Source organism: Pavona decussata, unplaced genomic scaffold (genome assembly GCF_977016875.1).
Source record: "Pavona decussata unplaced genomic scaffold, jaPavDecu1.1 SCAFFOLD_156, whole genome shotgun sequence".
Classification (NCBI taxonomy): Eukaryota; Metazoa; Cnidaria; class Anthozoa; order Scleractinia; family Agariciidae; genus Pavona; species Pavona decussata.
In genome coordinates, this window is record NW_028145568.1 from 1,005,001 (window position 1) to 1,023,271 (window position 18,271).

The following is an 18,271-nucleotide window of genomic DNA, read 5'->3' on the forward strand; positions in this document are numbered from 1 at the left end:
TATAAATATAATTTTTTTTAAGAACCTAGTACTTATACCAACACAACTAACAATCAACTGCCGATGCCTAATACATTTTAACACTGTTACGATGACTTTGTAAGGAACGAAATTAAGTGGTCAACAAAAATATAAACTTAACGAGGTGTTTGTTTGACCGTTTGACTGTTGATCTGATTTAACCTTCTTTAAAGAAGGTCAAGTTTCCGTGTAGATAGTATTCTTTAAAGTGCACTTAACCCCAAAATATTATTTTTGCTACAACAAATCTTTGCACCCGTTCGAAACGTACTGCGCTTTTTTTTTTTTTTTCATTTTTATTCAATCCTGACTTTTTATAGGCTTTAAAACGTAAAAAAAAACTAAGGGACAGACCATTTGAAAAAACCGGAGCGGGGGTGACAATTCCCAAAAAAAAATTCCTGCAAGGGAAACTTGTCTAAAAAGAAATCCTGCAAGTGGTGGTACCTAAAAACAAAAGTCACACAGAGGGGAAAAAAATTCCTGCAGACTAGTGGGTTTCAAAAAAAAATTCATGCCCTTTCATGTCTTGGTGGTTAGTGTGTACAGCAGTCACGGCAGACTTTCGGATCAGGGTTGAACTAATATGTCCCTCTACGCCTGCTTTTTTTCCAAGCGGCATTAATCGCGGCTGATATCTGGCCTGATGCGAGGCTTGCTCCACTCCATGACAATATAATAGCATCGTTATCATCTTTGCTTTGACTTACTACACTTCTAACTTTAGCTACAAACACTTTCAGGTACCCAAACAACGTAGGAGACAGCACCACTCGTGCAGGGCCATGTGAGTCTGCAGTCTTGTGCTTCTTCACACTAATGATGTAATTTCCTTCACTTTGCTTTGCTTTGTTGAACTCACCCATGGTCATGTTGGCTAACACGCCCGATCTATGGGCATTCGCTACTGTTATTTGAGTTAGGATGAAATCTCGAATTAGTGTGTACTCTGCTTGGTTAACTTGAAGGCTGTGAGCCCCACCATGTTGACCGATGAGGGAGATTGCCCTTCGTGTTGCTTCACTCTGTTCAAATTTAGCAACCATTTCGGGTGATACCAAGTTAGAAAGATCTTCATCCTGTTTCTCTAGATGCCTGCGTTGACTATCTTTCTTGTAAGATGACGACCACAAGCGGGCCTTCTCGTCGATTAAGGTACTGGTGGCATCGTCCACATTCACGCCTTCAGGACGCTCTGTTAAGCTAAACTGCAGAAATCTGTTAGACTTAACAGGTATGATTTAATTGTGTCCGACTTGTAGGTATTTTCTGCATGTTTTTTTAAGAACGTGTCGCGAATAAGTTTCTTGTCAAATAGTGACGCCACATCTTTCTCCGGATCAATAACACCTAGCATCTTGTCTAACTGTGAAGCATGTTGCTTTGATATCTTCTCAGGCTTCCTTCCACCATCAGCTGTCTGCAGCAAGCTGGCGAAAGAATAAAAAACTCCCTTGCTAGTTTCCGCAGTGCCAGCGCTTCCACCTTCACTTTGTGATTCACTGTCAGATTTGCCTTCATAGCCACAGTTATCAGTAGTATCACCGCTACTCTCTAACCCCTCTTCTCCGCTAACTTCTCCACTGTCTTCTTGAACACTAATTCTTGCTGCACTGTCACTGTCACTTTGGTTACTGAGCCTTTTCTCAGCTTTGTCAACTGTTTTTGAAACTCGTGCTGACGATCGCCACGGTTTTATTGGTCGAGCTTCCTTCAATGCTGCTTTGTATTCCAAGGAGCCCCTCTTTATTCCCTTGTGTACTTGTTTTAAATGGTGGGACAACCGCTTTACTACTGAGCAACAGCCTGGAATAGGACACTTGCGATGGTGATGATAATCTTTCCACTTTTTGCTTTTCCGTTTTCCACGACCTCTGAAGAAAAGCTTTCTCTCATTCTAAAATGGGATGTCGCTTTTTGAGCTTTATCGCGTGCCCACTTATGAACATCTCTCAAATGGCGAGGAAGATCAACTACCCGCGACTTACATCCTTTTAAAGGGCAAATACGCTTTTTTCTGGGTTTAAAAGACACCTGACGAGACTTTTTCTTTCTTTTAACAGCACTGTCGTTCTCAGTTGTCGGATTGGATTTCTTATTTTCCTCTATATTACTGTTTTTGTGGGATGCCTGGTTAGATTCCTTCTCTTTTGTAAACTCACTATTGTTGTTATCAACTTCTTCATTAGCATTTTTAAGTGTTTCGCCGGCGTCACTGTTACTGGGAGTCCTGCCAGGGCTAATTACCACCTCCTGAGAACAAAGATCATCTGAATCTCTGCTGCCAGGTAAAAAATACTCAACGTCATAATCCTCTTCATCACAAGCTTCATGCTGTGTAATCGGCTCTGCCCTTGCCCATTCATTTCTCTTGTCTTCCAATTTTCTTCTGCACTGCAATTTCAGCAAAATAAAATGTAAGTTAATTTGTGCTGTCACTAAGACACGTATGCGGTCTCACCTCCAAAGAAATAATTTGCCAGTAGGTAGTGACCGCATTCAAGTGATACTTACTGGAGTTGATGAAAATAAGTTTCCAGTTACGTGAGGATATCGTAGATAAACGGAACATTAGAAACTTGCAGTTCCCTTACCATAAACCTTTATTTCTTTCAATCAAAATGTTGCTGCACGGTATGGGGTGGCTTGATGCAATGTAATAATTAGTGTTTCATTGCTCGTTCAACTAGTAATTGATTTGTTAAACAACACAGATTGTCAACGGACACTTTGAACTGTACTGAATGGGAAACATTGAAACAGGGATCCATTTTCATTATCGATCGCTCAAGCCATTTCCGCTGTGCGCTGCGACTTTCAGCCCCTATAGAAAGATATGCGACCGTTCCGGCCCTTTACGGTCAGTTATTTTCTAAGAAGATTAATACCTGCAGGTGCATACACCTGAAATAGATATTTGTTATTTTCACGGCCTTAAAAAACGGGTCATGATAAAGTAATTATTATTCAGTGCCTCTCTGAGCGCCATCTTAGCGGCAGTGTAAAGGGCGACTTTTCTTTTGATATTTTAAAACAAGCGGGCTTTAAAAGAAATATATGGTGACTAAAGCTTTCGTCACCAACAACACTGGATACGCCCTTTCAAGAAAATTATAAATGGCAAGAATGAATGAGAAATGGGGTTACTTTGTTATAAACAATGAACGCGCATTAACAAGGAAATATCTCGTTCGTATCAATACCTGAAACAGCAGTTGGCACATTATGAAAGCAAGAATCACAATCGAGGACAAGAAGACAGCAAAAGAATATAAGAAAAACGAAAAAAAAGTAAAAGTTGGATCATGACTCAAACTTGACTCGGGCTCAAACTTTACTCGTGCTATGAGTAACCTCCCTTGTAACGGGACCGTTTGCCGCACATGTCCCCATGTCAATCTGTCTCCCACAATAACAACACCCAAAGGGCAGATTAATGTCACAGGGCATTATTCCTGCGTCACGGACAACGTGGTTTACTGTTTAACATGTACCAAATGTCCATCAACAGTTTATATCGGAGAGACTGTTAGTAGGTTGGCGGACAGATTCAGAGAACACCGCAGGGATGTCATCAACGGGAAAAATGACCTTCCTGTACCCGCCCATTTCAACCAAGAGAACCACACACTCGAAGATCTAAAGGTTGCAGTTTTGAGAGCAGGCCTAGCCAACCAACAAGACCGAAAGAAGCAGGAGATGCGGTTCATTTTCAAATATGGAACTGTTAGTCCGAGTGGCATGAATCAGGACTTTAGTTTTGCTTTAATTCGTTTTTTACTTCCTCGCGCGCCGGAGTGCGCTAGCACGTATGTTGCACGCACGCGCGCTTTTAGTAAATTTAACGAACTTTTCAGCGGTATAATTTTGTACCCAGAAGAAGGCAGCATTGCCGAAACGTCGGTTTGAAATTATCTTTCAGCGTCTATTTTATAACTTTTGAATTCATATCTACGAGTAACCTCGTTGGGAGAACTCGGATTTTCTTTTTCCGAGTATGCCTGCGTCACTGACTGCAAAAATGAACCATTTATCATTTATTCACCAGGGCCCAGTTGTTCAAAGCCCGGTTAAGCTAATCCTGGATTTACGCAAACTTTGACTTGAGTTTAATTGCTAATGAACAAAGATTCTTCCAAAAGATTTTCGACCCGTCAGTTTTGACTTGGACTTTTCTTTACCATTAGCTTGAAATTAACAAACATAACATCACATTTATTTCACAACTCATTGTTTAGTTTTAAGGGACCTATCTTCTTACCTCTTCAATTCTTCTTTTATAACCAGTCATCAAGGCTTTTGCCAGATCGGACTTGCCCTTTGTTATGGCAAGAAGCAAATCTTTCGTTACTTCTTCCATGGTTGTAACCTAAAAACGCACACAAAGAAAGAATGGTCAATCTTAATGTGGCTGTTAATCGATGATGTTAAGGTTCTGTTCATACGGATTTTTCGCTGCGCCCTTTATTTGGCTTGCAACAACAATTTCTTGCTGAGTTGGTGAAAGGCAGACTGTCTTCTTTTTGTTACTTTTCATAACCATGTGTCATGATACTAGTTTTTAGCAATTCCGGTGCAATGCTGGTTTCATTATAATTGTGTAGCAAGATGTCAATAAAGTTGCCTTGTGTAAGGGGGCCCACGAGCCAGTGGAGTGTTTAACCAAGAGGGTGTGCCAAGGGTTGGGCTGAGAGAAGTTTAGGGTTATAAATGAAAATAAAAAAAAAAAAAAAAAAAAAAATGCCACACCACTCCACAATCCTAGCTTCACATGAGCCCAGTCCAATTTAAGTGAAGTGTCCATCTCGGCTGGATGGCCAGTTCATGTGCGGCTCTCAGGCGGTGGGAAAAATACAAACAAAAACCGTTTCATGATGCAAGGACTAACACTGAATCTTTCGACAAATGTGGTTCTTTTCACCATCGCCAACATTTGCTTAAACTGATTTTCATATGATCGCTGCCAACTTTGCGTTCAACTGTCATCAATCGACCACATGGAAACAGCGTTCAGGTTTGCTCCAATCGAAAATCGTTTAAGATGGGTTGAAAAAACAAGCTGCAAATAACTTATCTGAAAATCTGACGCTGCATTTACATATTTTTTACCGTTCAAATAGTCCTTTACTGTGGAAAAAGTTATTTATTTGCAAACCATAAAAAAGCACTTGTTACTCACCTTCAAAGTTTTCTTGAAAGGGTAGTTACGCCTCACAGAGTGTCATAGTTAATACGAAAAAGTTTTCCCAAGAAAATGTCGTTCAAACCGAAGAGCCAATTACATATATACTGGAAATATGAGAATAAAATCATTATCTACTAATAAAACTAACGTTACAGAAAAGCCTAGAACGGATATTCCTAGAAACATTGTGTGCTGAGATGAGTTTTTTTTTTTTTCTCGGAAGACAAACTAACGCAACACTGAGATCTTTATCGCTTAAAACAAATACCCATGAACACTTCAGCACCATCAGAACTGCTCTAGAGTTGTTATTGTTGGTTAATATTGTTAATGTAGTTCATGAGCAGATTTGGGGTAGCTGAGCTGAAGTGAAGTTTTCACCGAGTTACAGGAAAGCCCTACACACTCCAAAGGATAATTATCTGCTGTGGGTATGGAGCGAGGTTGCGTTCTCGTCGACGTTTTTTCGAGCCCAGTCTTTCTGTATTTTCTAGATCTAAACCTGTATTTAGTTAAGTTTCTTTTTCACTTCCTTTACTTGAAATCTTTCCTCAGCTGGCTTCTTTTGTAGCCATCTAACCAAGAACAAATCACTTCCCAGAATTTACCTGCGCGGAAAATTTCCAAATTCCCGAGGGTGGTTGTAAGATAAAGGATACATTGTATATTGGCTGAAATTTTCTTTTAATACAGGCCCAAAAACACAAATCGAAAATAGTGGCCAAGTGACGAACAATTTATCAAAACATCCCACTGAAAATGACGTGCTATAGGCAGAACTGACAGCCACGCATAGGAGATTGAAAAACTGCAATAAGAGGATGGGGACACCGTGCTTGTTTTTTTTCCCGGCGTGACCGTTATTGTAAGATTTTACTGAGTTACGCGAGAAATGCTCGAACTTAAACAACCAAAACAAAATTGTTTTTATGTAGCAAAAACTACGAATAGTGGTGAAAGCAAGAGCTAACTGAAATTGTTTGTCTGGGCTATAATGTTTCAGTACAGTGGTTTCAAATTGCCCGATCTTCCAAATAAAGAAATTAATTGCATTTTGAGCGAAAAAGATTGCATTGTGACACTGCCATGTAGAAGAAATAACCATTTATAGTTGTTGTACCAAGTGTGGCTGTAAGAACTTAAATATTTACAGAGTTATGACCTCATTTTTGTGACCGTTACCAAAGTGCCTGATCCCACTTCTAAAATCATACTTGTTTATCTTCTGCAAGGAGAGCTATTTGTTTTGATAAGTTTCGTGGATTTAAAGTTATATATTAACGCATTCTTCTGACATGAAGAGATTTTCAAGAATTACAAAAAGAGATAATTTTCATCGAGCCTTAAAACATACTTGACAATAGGGCATTTATGCAACCCGGGATATCTTCAAAGCGGAAGTACTAATATTTGAAAAAAAAATTACTTAGTCACTTTCCTTTCAGCAATTCTTTTTTGTGAACAAAGAACATAACATTCTTTAGTCTTCTGTGGATTTTCAACTGAAAACTCTGCAATCTTCCTAAGATATAGTATCTTCTTCCTAAAAAAAGCTTCTTCCTGTTACGATTTACTCTTGCTACTTCGCAAGTCGAGTAACAAGTATACGTTATCACGGCATTTTTTGTGTGAAGCAAAATCTCGGGAGATAAGACTTGTGGATGACGAGTGAATGCCCGAAAATAGTTTCATGGGTTGGATACCCCTCAATCCACACAAAAAATCACTGAAAAAGCCGTTTAAAAGTACCATCCACGGACTAGGGAACTTACGCAACGTTGCAATGCGTTTTTAATTCCTTAAAAATTCTAAAATGCAAGTATAAAGTTAAAACAGTGTGTGGGTGTTGAATTGGTCGTTACCAGTTAGAAAATAGTAAACATTAGTTTCCATTAATCTTTCGAAGAAAGTTATAAAGAAAAGAGAACACGTGACCGAAAGTACTTTGAATCTCGAGAGAGAGAGAGAGAGAGAGAGAGAGAGAGAGAGAGAGAGAGAGAGAGAGAGAGAGAGAGAGAGAGAGAGAGAGAGAGAGAGAGAGAGAGAGAGAGAGAGAGAGAGAGAGAGAGAGAGAGAGAGAGAGAGAGAGAGAGAGAGAGAGAGAGAGAGAGAGAGAGAGTTATATAGAAATGAATACAAACTTTAAAGGTGCTTGAATTTGAAACATTTGTTAACGAATGATGGATTAACAAAAGTACACAAGATCATTAATTTTGATCCATTTTATTTGTGAGAGCCATCTCTCACATGAAATCCTCAGTGCTGGTCTGGCTCGTCTCAATTGAAGGAGTACCTGGAAAAAAGCCCTAAGTGATTTCTGATAAATTGCTAGATTCTCCTTGCAAATTGCCATATATTCACGTTTGAAAAAAAAGAGAATTTGGCCTTACACCAAAAGTCATGTTGGTTCTTACTTCACCCATCCCTTAAATTGTAATACAGAGTTGAAACTCGCCTCAGCAAACTGAGCTATCCTGGTTAACCAGGCCTGCTCAGAATTTTAAATGCTTTACAAAATTGATGGTGCTGTTGACTGCCTTGCTCTTTGTGTCACTTTCACTTCACTCAAAAGTAAACATTTACACAAAACGCTTCAGTATAAACTGAATCCCATGTGATAAATAAAAAGCATAATACAACAGGAGTATTCTACATGTAATTTTCAATATTTCATGTGCTCATGCATGTTGATTTTATTTTTTCCTGTACTTGTCTAATTTGTAGATAAAAGGGGAACTAAACTAAACAAAAGGGTACTCTAGGGTGTTCAATCCCACTATTTGTTTCAAAAATCGTTAATGTTAAGCTGATTGAAAACTACATCAAACATCACAAAGGTGATATATTTGTTACTTACCAACATGGGGAAAATTTAATCTGTAAGTCAACTACTGAAGATTTTATATCTGTTACCTTCATTCTTGGCCTACAAAGCCATACTCTTAATACAAGTAAAAATCAAAGATTAGGGAGGGCGTTTGATGATCTCAATCCCAGGCTCTCTCTCCTTGGCCAAGTCGGTGATGATGTCATCCACGCCTGCAAAATATGCAGGGGATGCCAGATACATGTGCCAATTAAGATCCAGTCATTCGTTGATTGTACCATACAGTCTCGACTCCAATCTCTATTAGCTGTGCCTTCTTTCTATGTTAAACGCAAGAATTATATTTCATGAGCAGATTTCCTTTCTGCGGAGCTAAGAGAGGATTTCATTTGAGTATTGTAAAACCAAAACTAAAGTAATTACTTTGGTCAATCATAAGAACCGTAGACATCACAATGAACAAATCAGAATTTGAAGCAAATACATGTATCCATCTTCTCACTGGTTGAGAACTTGGCATGAATTTTGATAACCACTTACATGTTCAAAGCTAAGTAAAGCAAAACGAAATCAATAACCAAATTATTTTTTACAGTAAACTGAAAACTGGTCTATTTGCTTGGTTTGATTCACTCAGAATGACACCGTAACACTTCAGTTATAAACTGGAACTATGTTAAGCATCATCCAATTAAATATTGCTTAAGGGTTTACATTTAAGTTGTAAGTTTCATATCTGCTGTCAGTGGTCTTTTCTCAATTATGCTATCTGTACTTTTTGTACAGCACTAAAAGATCGAATCATTCTTAGTCGTTGTTTACATTATTTAATTTTTAAAATTAATTTCAGTGGCTTCAAGAACATGGATTAACTTTCCTTTGAAACAGTTAAAGATGGAAAATAAATCAGCTACAGAGCTGAAGGAATACCTTACGTTAGATGACGAAGGAACTGTAACCTTGGATATGAGAAAACAAAAGCTCATAAAAGTTCCTGAAGCACTTACTGATCTGACCAACCTGGAGAAACTCTATCTGTGTGAAAATACGATTAAAAGATTAACAACAGGTGTCAACAAGCTCAATAATCTCAAAGTGCTTCTCTTGGATAAGAACAGGTTGACTGACCTGCCTGATAGCATTGGTGACCTGAAGGAGCTGAGAGAGCTGAATGTGAAGGGGAACCAGTTGTCCAATTTACCTATCAGTATAAGAAAACTGACAAAGCTTGAAAAACTGCACTTGGGTGGAAACAATTTAACATGCTTGCCTGATAGCATTGGTGACCTGAAGGAGCTGAAAGAGCTGATTTTGTCAGGGAACCAGTTGTCCAATTTACCTACCAGTATACAACAACTGACAAAGCTTGAAAATCTGGACTTGAGTGAAAACAATTTAATATACTTGCCTGATAGCATTGGTGCCATGAAAGATCTGAGAGAGCAGAATGTGACGGGGAACCAGTTGTCTAATTTACCTACCAGTATAAAACAACTGACAAAGCTTGAAAATCTGGACTTCAGTGACAACAATTTAACACACTTGCCTGATAGCATTGGTGCCCTGAAGGATCTGAGAGAGCTGAATGTGACGGGGAACCAGTTGTCTAATTTACCTACCAGTATACAACAACTGACAAAGCTTGAAAATCTGGACTTGAGTGAAAACAATTTAACACACTTGCCAGATAGCATTGGTGCCCTGAAGGATCTGAGAGAGCTGAATGTGACGGGGAACCAGCTGTCCAATTTACCTACCGGTATAGAACAACTGACAAGGCTTGAAAAACTGGACTTGCAAAGAAACAGATTTCAATACTTGCCTGATAGCATTGGTGCCCTGAAGGAGATGAGAGTGCTGGATGTGATGGAAAACCAGTTGTCCAATTTACCTACCAGTATACAACAACTGACAAAGCTTGAAAATCTGGACTTGAGTGAAAACAATTTAACATACTTGCCTGATAGCATTGGTGCCCTGAATGAGTTGAGAGTGCTGAATGTGACGGGGAACCAGCTGTCCAATTTACCTACCAGTATAGAACAACTGACAAAGCTTGAAAAGCTGGAATGGGGTAAAAACAGATTACAATACCTGCCTGATAGCATTGGTGCCCTGAAGGATCTGAGAGTGTTGAATGTGACGGGGAACCAGTTGTCCAATTTACCTACCAGTATATACCAACTGACAAGGCTTGAAATGCTGTACTTGCAAAGAAACAGATTTCAATACTTGCCTGATAGCATTGGTGCCCTGAAGGAGCTGAGAGTGCTGGATGTGACAGGGAACCAGTTGTCCAATTTACCTACCAGTATAGAACAATTGATAAGGCTTGAAAATCTGGGCTTGAGTGGAAACAATTTTACATACTTGCCTGATAGCATTGGTGCCCTGAAGGATCTGAGAGAGCTGAATGCGACGGGGAACCAGTTGTCCAATCTATCTTCCAGTATACAACAACTGACAAGGCTTGAAAATCTGGGCTTGAGTGACAACAATTTTACATACTTGCCTGATAGCATTGGTGCCCTGAAGGAGCTGAGAGAGCTGATTGTGTGGGGGAACCAGCTGTCCAATTTACCTACCAGTATAGAACAACTGACTAAGCTGGAAAAGCTGTACTTGAAAAGAAACAGATTTCAATACTTGCCTGATAGCATTAGTGCCCTGAAGGAGCTGAGAGTGCTGGATGTGACGGGGAACCAGCTGTCCAATTTACCTACCAGTATAGAACAACTGACAAAGCTTGAAATGCTGTTCTTGCAAAGTAACAGATTTCAATACTTGCCTGATAGCATTGGTGCCCTGAAGGAGCTGATAGTGCTGGATGTGACGGGGAACCAGTTGTCAAATTTACCTACCAGTATTCAACAACTGACAAAGCTTGAAAATCTGGAATTGAGTCAAAACAATTTTACATACTTGCCTGATAGCATTGGTGCACTGAAGGAGCTGAGAGAGCTGATTGCGTGGGGGAACCAGCTGTCCAATTTACCTACCGGTATAGAACAATTGACAAAGCGTGAAATGCTGTTCTCACAAAGAAACAGATTTCAATGCTTGCCTGATAGCATTGGTGCCCTGAAGGAGCTGATAGTGCTGGATGTGACGGGGAATCAGTTGTCAAATTTACCTACCAGTATAGAACAACTGACAAAGCTTGAATATCTGGACTTGAGTAAAAACAATTTTACATACTTGCCTGATAGCATTGGTGCCCTGAAGGATCTGAGAGAGCTGAATGCGACGGAGAACCAGTTGTCCAATTTACCTACCAGTATATACCAACTGACAAGGCTTGAAAAACTGGACTTGAGTGAAAACAATTTAACATACTTGCCTGATAGCATTGGTGCCCTGAAGGAGCTGAGAGAGCTGATTGTGTGGGGGAACCAGCTGTCCAATTTACCTACCAGTATAGAACAACTGACTAAGCTTGAAAAGCTGTACTTAAAAAGAAACAGATTTCAATACTTGCCTGATAGCATTGGTGCCCTGAAGGAGCTGAGAGTGCTGGATGTGACGGGGAACCAGCTGTCCAATTTACCTACCAGTATAGAACAACTGACAAAGCTTGAAATGCTGTTCTTGCAAAGTAACAGATTTCAATACTTGCCTGATAGCATTGGTGCTCTAAAGGAGCTGATAGTGCTGGATGTGACGGGGAACCAGTTGTCAAATTTACCTACCAGTATTCAACAACTGACAAAGCTTGAAAATCTGGACTTGAGTGAAAACAATTTAACATACTTGCCTGATAGCATTGGTGCCCTGAAGGATCTGAGAGAGCTGAATGTGACGGGGAACCAGTTGTCCAATTTACCTACCAGTATACAACAACTGACAAAGCTTGAAAATCTGGACTTGAGTGACAACAATTTAACATACTTGCCTGATAGCATTGGTGCCCTGAAGGATCTTAGAGAGCTGAATGCGACGGAGAACCAGTTGTCCAATTTACCTACCAGTATACAACAACTGACAAAGCTTGAAAATCTGGACTTGAGTGAAAACAATTTAACATACTTGCCTGATAGCATTGGTGCCCTGAAGGATCTGAGAGAGCTGAATGTGACGGGGAACCAGCTGTCCAATTTACCTACCAGTATACAACAACTGACAAAGCTTGAAAATCTGGACTTGAGTGAAAACAATTTAACATACTTGCCTGATAGCATTGGTGCCCTGAAGGATCTGAGAGAGCTGAATGTGACGGGGAACCAGTTGTCCAATTTACCTACCAGTATACAACAACTGACAAAGCTTGAAAATCTGGACTTGAGTGACAACAATTTAACATACTTGCCTGATAGCATTGGTGCCCTGAAGGATCTTAGAGAGCTGAATGCGACGGAGAACCAGTTGTCCAATTTACCTACCAGTATACAACAACTGACAAAGCTTGAAAATCTTGGCTTGAGAGGAAACAATTTTACATACTTGCCTGATAGCATTGGTGCCCTGAAGGAGCTGAGAGAGCTGATTGTGTGGGGGAACCAGTTGTCCAATTTACCTACCAGTATAGAACAACTGACAAAGCTTAAAGAGCTGTACTTGGAAAGAAACAGATTTCAATACTTGCCTGATAGCATTGGTGCCCTGAAGGAGCTGAGAGTGCTGGATGTGACGGGGAACCAGCTGTCCAATTTACCTACCAGTATAGAACAACTGACAAAGCTTGAAACACTGAACTTACAAAGAAACAGATTTCAATACTTGCCTGATAGCATTGGTGCCCTGAAGGAGCTGAGAGTACTGGATGTGACGGGGAACCAGCTGTCCAATTTACCTACCAGTATAGAACAACTGACAAAGCTTGAAACACTGGACTTGCAAAGAAACAGATTTCAATACTTGCCTGATAGCATTGGTGCCCTGACGGAGCTGAGAATGCTGAATGTGACGGGCAACCAGTTGCCCAATTTACCTACCAGTAAACTGACAAAGCTTGAAAAGCTGAAATGGGGAAAAAACAGATTACAATACTTGCCTGATAGCATTGGTGACCTGAAAGAGCTGAGAGAGCTGATTGTGTGGGGGAACCAGCTGTCCAGTTTACCCTCCAGTATAGAACAACTGACAAAGCTTGAAAATCTGGACTTGAGTGAAAACAATTTAACATACTTGTCTGATAGCATTGATGACCTGAAGCAGTTGAAACAGCTATATGTGGGAGGGAACGTTTTGACTTTTCACGCATTAAGAAGTCTTTTGGAGTTAAAGCTCAAGAAACCAAACATTGACATACCTATTTCAGGTGAGCATATGGTAAATTTATCTTTATATATTTTTTATAAAGTTGTGGACACACAATCTCTATTTCATTAACTACATGCATGCTGATTGAACTAATGTGTCGAATATTGTACAAATAATAAAACGCGCTAGCACAAGTCTCAGACACGTAAGTGCTCAATAGATAAACCAGAGCTGTACAAGTAGTTTCGTGGAGTCGGATTAGTTCAAACTTATTTATTTGCTACTCCGAGTTTCATGCATGTCTTCTTCTTCTTCTTCTTCTTCTTCTTCTCCTCCTCCTCCTCCTCCTCCTCCTCCTTCTTCTTCTTCTTCTTCTTCTTCTTCTTCTTCTTCTTCTTCTTCTTCTTCTTCTTCTCCTTCTTCTTCTTCTTCTTCTTCTTCTTCTTCTTCTTCTTCTTCCTCTTCTTCCTCTTCTTCTTCCTCTTCTTCTTCTTCTTCTTCTTCTTCTTCTTCTTCTTCTTCTTCTTCTTCTTCTTCTTCTTCTTCTCTTCTTATCCGTTATTATATTTTGTATATCTTAGATTGTATTCGTTGTTTTTGGCTTTTGCCTTATGATCGCTTCGCGAGAAGCATGAAACTCGGAGTAGCAAAGAAATGTGTTTGAACTAGTCCGACTTCACAAAACTACTTATTTTTGTGATGTATATACAGCTATTTCAATTAACGTTGTCGGATTGAAATCAAGCTAAAAGACAAGACCGCAATGTTTTGTGGGATTATTTTTTATGAATAATTTCATCAAAATCATCCCTACACGTGCAGATCATTGTACTGCTAATTACAACCTATTGTTTTCTCCAGGCATGACTGATTTTGATGAATTTATTCATAAAAATCCCACGTAAACTTTCGGTCTTGTCTTTTAGCTTTGTGCTTTGAACCGACAACGTTAATTGAAATAGCTGTATATAAGGCATTGTGAGCATAGCCTCAAGTGAAAGGGTCTGTCAGTGACAATACAACACAGCTTTTTCTATTTCTAGGGACTGCATATTAAGAAAGAACTAAAATTGAGCGGGAGGGGTGGGTGACTTGTATAGTGAAATTTCTCGGTGCAAAGCTACAACAACTAGGTGCCGCATTTAAAATATTCGCGACACCATTAGAAAAAAGTTGAAAATGTAAACATTGTTCAAATATTAATAATTTTCATTTTCGACTGTACGTTCATTGAAGTTGCAAGTGGGCTGTTTTAAAGTTGTAAAAAGAGAGGTATAGTCGCACTACAAACCCAAAAGGCCCACACGGCTGGACAACCTGGTGTCTGTAGCATGGGAAATAAGCAACTACGAATATTGCTACACCCCCCAGATAGGATGCTCGTCCATCGCAGGATCACCCCCAGCAGTATGTTGCCTGTACCCATTTATACACGAGTCGCATTGCTCTTTCTCCCGCTGTTTCACGTCAAAATTGGACGAGATCAGAAAAAAAAACTCCAAGAAAAATAATCAACATGGACCGAAAAAATGAGCTCAAACGACTGCTCTGAAGTTAGCAGTATTTAGCTTAAGCTTAAGTAAAACGGCGTGTCAAAACTGCAAGAAAACAATATCTTGCAAAACAGCAAACTAGCAAAGTTTTGTCAACAAAATTGCATAAACATACTCGCCTCTTCTGAGAATAACCAGTCCTTTTAGCCCATTGCTGATTTTTTTCCGTTCGTTTTACAACGTTAAGTGAGCGAAACGTTTCATTTCAAGAGGAAAAATCCAACGTTTCGTCGCGCCGGATCGGAGTAAAATGATTTCACTTCAAGATTCTGATGATGTGCCAGGCGATTTGTTTCTCCCGCCGCTAGTTGCCTTACTCTTTCTCCTGCTGTTGCTCACATAAATTGACTTTGCATCTTGTCGTCTTATTTTTTGTTTTGTTTTTTCTCAAACGCAGTTGGTGATGCAACTTCCCGACAAACAAACGCAGCCTGCAGCGCAGTTGGCCATGCATTTTCCCGCCGAAAAACAACCCGGGTTGCAGCACATACGCTCATCTATATAAGCCAATGTGAAATGAGACACTCAAACCCTGTGCTGTAACACGGGATTTTTTCGGCGTCCTTTCCTGTTCTTTCTCTCTTTGTTTTTCACTCATGTTTCGCCTGTTTGCTAGCGCTCTTAGTCGCTCTCTTTCACGTCGAACTTCGCTTCTTCGTCGCCTGTTTTTTCGATCTCTTACTATCTCTCTTTCTTTGCTTTCCTTGTTTGTAGACTCATTCATAAATTTACTATGCGTTTTGTCGTACACGTCGTCTTCAAAATTATTATTATTTTTTTCTCAAACGCAGTTGGCGATGCAATTTTCCGCCAAACAAACGCGACGGGCTGTGCAGTTGGCCAAGCATTTTTTCGCCGAAAAAAAAAATGGTTTGCAGCACAGGGTTTAAGTGTCTCATTTTACATTTGCTTACATAGAGGAACGTACGGACGGTCAGTCGGTCGGACGGAAGTGACGTCATAACCAAACCGAAATGTCTCGCACTGAAGGGTTTCACGGCAAAATCTCTTAGCTATGGGGCTCCGCGCGCGCGCCCTCGGCGCGCGTGGAGCTTCGCTAAAAATTGGTATCCATCTATCAATCGATAAATCAATAAAATTCGGTAACTCTGATTTGAGTAATATGGATTGTATCGATTAATCGGTATAAATCGATGACACCCTTGTTTCGTTTAGTGATTTATCTTGATTTTATCTTGATTTATATCGGAAGATTTTTTTTGTGCCAGTGACATCAATTCATCATTGGAATTTGTGCAAGAAATGACAATTGATTTCATGCAAATAGTACGTTTTTTGAGCAACAACTTGAAAATATCGTGTTCACTTTTTTTGTTTGTATTGATGATTACAGTCGAACCTGTATTAAGTGGTCACGTAGCCATTTTAAAGGGTTGTACAGAATACACGTCAAACACAATGAAACGCTATTTTATTTCACATTTTGTAACATAACGTACAGTTTATACACAAAAGCGCTCACGAAATCACCTGCTCGGTTAACAAACAACAACGGTAAAAAATGGTACGGCAAAGAAAACAGTAACGTAAAGATCATATACAGTTAGCATTGTAGGTTGTTAGAAATTCAGTTACCCTGGTTGGTACTTAGAAAAGAGTGACCGCGGGCGATTAGTTAGAGGTGACTGCTTAATATAGGGCAAAATTACAGTAATGAAGGAAGTAATTTTCAGGACTTTGACTTGAGACTTTCATTAAATGCTACCTTTCTGTATATCATATATTTATTAAGGAACTCGAAATTTCTTATAATGACTGATGACGGCAATTCAGGAGCCACCAAACTTTCTATAGACTGGTTTTCATTATCTTATACATTGCCATCAAGTCTATATCACTGTGTTACTAAATACACTTCATATTTGTCTTCAAAGAGTGATGTTTGGAAATTTATGGAGATGTTCCAACAGGTGAGCTCTACCCCTGATTTTGAGGGTTTGACGGTGTGTAATGTTGACGAGGTGTTGGTAATTTAAAGTTCATAGTTTGGTGTCGTCCAACGGTCATACGGTTCTGGGTTCGTATAGTCCTAGCGTTGTATGGTCGTACAGTCATCATACGATTTCTAAAGTTTCTTCACACAATCACCGAGGGCAGAAAGCGTAATACATGTCAGTCAGTAACAAACTTTAATGTTCTTACGGCGCGGCTTTACGTCGACTAAATTCGTGATCGACCACATAATATCGTTGTTGTTTTTAAATCTAGTTCCCAGGATCTTTGTAAAAATCACTTTAGAATCACAGTTTAGTAAGTATCATCACACGATGGTAGTGCTGAACAGCCGCAGAGTTGTATGGTTATGATACTGCACAGTCATACTGTCGTGAAGACAGGCGAGCGTTGCATTGTCATACATTTTCATAATGTTGTTCAGTCGTATTGTCGTTCCTTTGTAGCTCTAGACCGTCATTTAACGTATGCTCATAGTGTAATATGGTTGTAGTGTGTTAAGGAGGCTCGCGGCAGGTTTTCTAGACTTAGGGTGGAAGTTTTGAAATTACAATCTCGCATAGAAGATAAACTTCGATCTCCTTCATACTACATCATCATTTCAACATATGATCAAAGTTAATTTTTTCATCAGTTTCCAAGCAACAGCTATTACCATAGCAACGGGAGCGCAAAGCCTCTCACTTCACACATTGTCGATTATCTCGAAATCTGTTGAGACACTTAATGACAAAACTTTAGGGATTTAAACTATTCAATCTAGACAACTTGTAGGCGAAATTAGAAAAAAATCTGTAAGAGCGTTTTCAAGTTAATAATGAATCAATTTTTACGGGGTGATTTTGTTTATTCCCGCATTTTAACCCATATTTCTGGCAAAATAAAACTCGACACTTTGTCTTTTCTGTTAAAGGGTCTTTCCTCATAGAAACACATTCTAAATGTATATTGAGCTTCATTGGTGTCTCCGATTTTAAGATATTTATGTTTAAATACAGTGAAAATAAAGCGCAGATGAATGAAAAAGTTCCTACTTTGCATAAATCAAGATATCTTTAAAATGCCCTGACAGATTTTTATGTTAAATTATAAAGCGGTTAAAGTAAGAATTTTATTCCAGATCCACGCAAGTTTTAGGCTCAGGAACCGAAATTGGTCTTAGATAAGAGGGCTGAATCTTGGTCAAGTTTCAGACGTTGTTCACTTTCTCCGAACAAGAATTTTAATTCTATTTTGTTTGTCCCGGTCTATTTCACTGCTATTGACAAAGTGAAACAAACAACTCAAGTTGATGATTTTATTTTATGAATAGGTTTCTTCTTGTACCTGTTGTTTGCTGCCTCTTGTGATGATTTTGGCGAAAAAAACTCCTAATGGCATTTGTATGTTGTTATTACATAGTTCCTGAAGAAATAGAATCACAGGGAAAAAAGGCACAGTCTGCCTATTTGCAAGCCCTTCGGGATGGATCTGTAAATGTCTACCGTGGTCGAATTTTACTAATTGGTCAAG

General features: G+C 39.4%; 1 protein-coding gene, 1 long non-coding RNA gene and 1 pseudogene across 2 annotated transcripts in view; 2 read left to right on the forward strand and 1 right to left on the reverse strand.

The window, feature by feature from the left end:
• Positions 1 to 18,271, forward strand: part of LOC146465159 (uncharacterized) — a 166,075-nt gene that overhangs the window by 8,280 nt on the left and 139,524 nt on the right. The window contains exon 2 of the mRNA XM_085128814.1: positions 8,884 to 13,290. Within this exon, the coding sequence (XP_084984940.1) occupies positions 8,928 to 13,290 (4,363 nt within the window). The 5' untranslated portion in view covers positions 8,884 to 8,927. The remainder of the gene's footprint in view (positions 1 to 8,883; positions 13,291 to 18,271) is intronic.
• Positions 512 to 4,381, reverse strand: LOC146465160 (uncharacterized; annotated as a pseudogene).
• LOC146465161 (uncharacterized) lies at positions 16,389 to 18,259 on the forward strand. The gene is made up of 3 exons (XR_014868348.1): positions 16,389 to 16,716; positions 17,015 to 17,056; positions 18,161 to 18,259. It is a non-coding gene; the product is annotated as an uncharacterized LOC146465161 (long non-coding RNA).